At 53.8% G+C, this 4578-nt stretch overlaps 1 protein-coding gene and 1 pseudogene across 4 annotated transcripts in view; one reads left to right on the top strand and one right to left on the bottom strand.

Annotated features, from left to right (window-relative positions):
- ALOX5 (arachidonate 5-lipoxygenase) overlaps positions 1 to 4578 on the top strand; it is a 55476-nt gene that overhangs the window by 45803 nt on the left and 5095 nt on the right. For all 4 annotated transcript variants that reach the window (XM_024739114.1, XM_024739113.1, XM_024739112.1 and 1 more), the window contains 2 exons: positions 3475 to 3678; positions 4373 to 4459. In XM_024739114.1, the coding sequence (XP_024594882.1) occupies positions 3475 to 3678; positions 4373 to 4459 (291 nt within the window). The remainder of the gene's footprint in view (positions 1 to 3474; positions 3679 to 4372; positions 4460 to 4578) is intronic.
- On the bottom strand, positions 63 to 1903 carry LOC112395754 (zinc finger MYND domain-containing protein 19 pseudogene; annotated as a pseudogene).

The raw sequence follows: 4578 nt of genomic DNA, 5'->3' as shown, positions 1-4578 counted from the left end.
ATGAGGGGCAGGACTGAGGGGGCAGCAGGGGAGGGGCCAGGGGAGAGGTGGGGCAGTGGGGAGCCTGAGAGCTGGGACTGTTAAAAGGGGCTGGAGTGTTGTTCTATGAAAACATGGTTTCAGAGTTCACAGACCTCCTAATTTTCCAAGGAAACCTATTAATCCAGATTTTTATGTGAAAGTACTGATATTTAAAGGTTGACAACTAATTGCATTCACAAACAACCAAAAATATCGTGAAGGTCAAACTCTGCTTTCCTTGCACTGCTCTGTCCTGGGTGAGCAGGCCCGGGGTGGGCTGTCTAGAGCCGCTCTGTCCAGCGTGGGAGCCCCTGGCCACCCACGGCTCTAGAGCCCTTGAGATGTGGTTAGCCCCTACCAAGGCGCTCTGGAAGTGCAAAATACACACCTGATTTCGAAGACTTAGAACGAGAAAAAAAATAGAATTTTTATTACTTACATGTTGAAATGACATTTTAGAGAGATTGGGTAGAATAAAATTGTATTATTAACATAAAGTTCACCCGTTTGTTTTTATTTTTATTACTGTGGCTGTTACTGAGCAGGACCCTAAGGAGCCTTCCCACGACAGCCCCCCCGCCCCCCATGTCCTTCGCCTCAAAAAACTGTACATGAGTTTACGAACAATTAACATAGAGATAATGAGAAGGGTCCTGGCGGGCGCCTCCCGGCTGTCTCTGCTCTAGGTGAGCACTAGGGGGCGCTGCGGCAGTGCGCTGTGAGGGGCCCCCGGCAGCTGCGCGGCTGCGGGAGCGGCTCGTTCAGCAGCCCCGGGTCTGGCTCTCAGCCTGCGTCCGCCGAGTCCCGGGGAGATTGGAAGCCGAGAGCGCGGGCGCTGCACTGCTGCTCTGCGGCTCGAGGCTCCGGCTCGAGCTCGTGCTGGAAGGGGCACAGCTTCTCCTGACAGTGCTGCTTGTGGGCGCACCAGTCCTTCCGCGGGCACTGGGAGCCACAGTAGTGAGCCAGCTGGCAGCGGCCCCTGATGTTGAACTCCCGGAGCTGCTTCTCGGTCATCGCGCAGGGAGGGGAAAGGCGCTCGTAGCAGGTGCAGGGAGTCTCCTCCTCTTGCACCACGTCCCCGTTGGTGTTATAGTACCGGGTTACATTCAGGACGGGGAACTGCTCCGCTACGGGTCCGTGGGAAGCTGCTGCATTGCAAGCCAATATAAGCTTTGCTCCCTTCACTTGCTCGAGGTCTCTGACTTTGGGCCGCCAACCCCACGGTACGAGCTGCAGGTTGTCCAGGCGACTGTCCACAGTGACAGCATTGAGATGGATCACCTGAAACGGGGAGCGATGCCCCAGCCCCACCTCCCCATCGCTCCCACAGCAGCTCAGGAAGGAGCCTTCCTGACCCTCTTGCTTGGTTTTTGTCGAGGGCATATACAAGTATCTTAGCACCATTTCCATCCGCGTCTACTTCCATCCAGGCCTCAAAGGAGTAGCCCTCCACCAGCAGGGATGTTCTGCTCATCTATCAGTGTGTACTTGGTCCTCATCTGACTGCCTCTGCTCCTCTCTCCCAGCAAAAGCTCCCACCGCTGGTGATGGAACAAGGTTCCCATTCAGGTTAAGGTCTGTGGCTGGTGCAGCTGCACAGCTGGCTCTTTTCCAGAGATTGTGGTGAAGGAAAATGCAGCATTTATTGCAGGGCTCCAAGCAAGGAGTCCAGGCAGCTTAGTGGTCAAAAGGCCCCAAACTTCCCAATGGCTTTCAGGGAAAGGTTTTTAAAGACAGGATGAGAGAGCGGGTTTGTGGGATGTGTGATCAGCTCATGGACATTCTCCTGATTGGTTGGTGGTGAGGTAATCGGGGGTCAGCATCAGCCTTCTGGTTCCAACTGGTCTGGGGTCTGTGTGCTTGTGGGCAGCAAACAGTTAATTTCTTCCACCTGCTGGGGGTTTCAGTATCTGCAAAACAGCTCAAAGTATATGGCTCAGAATATTATCTATAGCCCTTGAGGAGGAACTAAAGTTCCTTGACTTTGTTTTAATGGCTAAAGTATATTATTTTATCTTGCTTGACTGTTTTCCTTTATTTCTGCATTTTCTCACTTCTCTAATTAAATTTATTCTTTGGAACTCAGGGAAGGCCTAGGAGGCTAAAGTTTTTCTATAGACAAGAGGCAGGCAGAGGACATGGAGGGGATCTGTCCTGGAAAGACCCCCACAGGGTCCTGCTTGGTCACAGGGCTACCTGAAAATTTTAAATTCCACCTGTGGCTTGCATTATATTTCTATTGGACCTCATCTCTGTTTTTGAGGGAGAGACAGGGAAATTACCTTCCAAAATACTTAGCATGACCTTGAGGACCCAAATTGGTCTGGCTCCCCCACATCTCAGGCAGCTTTTCTCCTGGGTCACCCTGTTCCCGCCACACTCCTCCCAGCAAGAGTCTAACACCCGGCCCAGCCCCCAGTTCCTATGATGGCTCCTCCACTCTCCTCCTCTGTTCTGGACAATTCATTCTCATCCCATGTGTCCACCCCTCACAGGCTCTGTGTCCTCCTCAGAAAGATGGGTCATGACAGCAACTACCTTGCAGGCTCACATGACATCGGGCTGTCAGGTCCCGAGGCTGCACCGGGCACTAGGGGAGAGCCCCAGGAATGCCAAGGGCTGTTGTCATGGACAAAGCTAGGGACCAGGGGCTTGGGCAGGAAGGGCTGGATAATGTCGATATGTCAGGGCCAGATCACAGAGTTTCGCGACCTTATTTTCTGGCACGAAGAGGTGACTGGGTGTTTTTAAAGACAAGATTGACCTGACATGATTTACATTTTAGAAAAAAAAAATCACCCCTGCCCCAGTGTGGAGTTGAAACGGGGAAGGGAAAGACAAGCCAGCCTCTACTAAGGAGGCACCTGGCTGCAGGGCTGGGTTCAAGGGACAGTGACTTGGGACACTGCATCATGCTGGCCCTAGAGCCCCAGGAACTGGAGTTGCTAATCTTGGGCCAGAAGGGAACTCAGGAGCACCAAGACAGAGCCTAGGGAACAGCAGTATTTAAGGGGAGAGCAGAGGAAAGGAAAGTTGGGAGACCAAAAAGCAGCAGCAGAGAAGCAGGTGGAACCAGGAGGGAGGAGCGGAGATGGGGAACGGGTGGAAGACCACAGCCTTCACACATGACAGTGCTCGCTCCTTGCTGATGCCTTCATGCTCTTTCATTCACTTCTCCTAATAACTGTGAGGTGAGTAGACACTGTGCCCTTGTTACAGATGGCAAAGACAGAGCTCAGAAAGGCTACATTGCCCAGGGTCCCACAGGTAGTAAGTGATGCAGCTGGGATGGGAAATACGATCTCTAGGCCTCTGCCCTCCTCCACGATCCTCTCATAATTCAAAAGTCACTGTTTAAGAAATTTGGATTCTCCTGGAATTTCCTGCGAGGCCAGGCTCTTCTGCGGCTACAGTCTGGAGCGAAATACTTCAGTATTTTCTCCAATGTATCAGCTCAACCAGGTCCCAGGAGATGAGAACCCCATTTTTCTCCCTTCGGATGCAAAGTATGACTGGCTTCTGGCCAAAATCTGGGTGCGTTCCAGTGACTTCCACATCCACCAGACCATCACCCACCTTCTGCGCACACATCTAGTGTCTGAGGTTTTTGGCATCGCCTTGTACCGCCAGCTGCCTGCTGTGCACCCCATTTTCAAGGTACAGCAAGCTGCTGCCTTACCTGGTGGGAGAGGGTATCCAGATATGGGGGGTGGGGGACAGAAGGGAGGGAGGAGGGGTACTGACATCCTCACAGGACTGTGGCTGGGAGTGGCCATAAGAGACTCCTGGAGAGATGCTGGGGAAGTGGGTAAGTACCCCCAAGGTAGGAAGTGGCTCTGAGCCTGCTGGTTCCTGAGGACACAGGGCTGGGGCCTGACTCCAGCTTGGGCTCGCCTTGGGTGGGGTGGGCACTGTCACTGCCCTTCTCTGTTCCCAAATCCTACCGGCACTGACTGCTGGGGTGACTGCAGGCTCAGGTTACTTCTATGTGCCTCCGTTTCCCCATCTGTAGAACAGTTCAGATAGTATGCCTGCCTCCTAGGATTACTGTCAGGGTTAAAATAGTTGACAGATTCGAGAGCTTCAGACAGTGCCTAGCACACAGTTATGCTCTGTGTAAGGGTTGACTGTCATCATTTTTATCACGACCATTATGCATTAGAGCATTAGAGCGGCGCCCATCCCCCAGGCCGCTGGCAGCGGCTCCACAGTGAAGGTCAGCATGTCAGCTTCACTCCCTCCCTGAGGCCTGTAGCATCGCCCCTCCACAGAGGACCCCCGAGGAGGCACAGACCTGGTCAGGCGCCCCCGATCGGCCTTCTCTGATGTCTCCTCCTGCCCCTCCACCCAGCTCCTGGTGGCACACGTGCGGTTCACCGTCGCCATCAACACCAAGGCCCGGGAGCAGCTCATCTGCAAGTACGGCCTCTTTGACAAGGTGGGTGCCTCCCGCCCGCCTCGGTGCCCCGAAGAGCCTGGCCCGGCAGGCACCTACTTCTCAGAACCTCGGCAGCCTCCACTCCAACCTGAGGTCCAGATATCCTCTCGGGAGACCAG

The sequence above is a fragment of the Neophocaena asiaeorientalis genome, unplaced genomic scaffold (assembly GCF_003031525.2).
Source record: "Neophocaena asiaeorientalis asiaeorientalis breed wild unplaced genomic scaffold, Neophocaena_asiaeorientalis_V1.1 scaffold202, whole genome shotgun sequence".
In the NCBI taxonomy this organism is placed as follows: Eukaryota; Metazoa; Chordata; class Mammalia; order Artiodactyla; family Phocoenidae; genus Neophocaena; species Neophocaena asiaeorientalis.
This window is presented reverse-complemented; position numbering and strand designations above follow the sequence as displayed.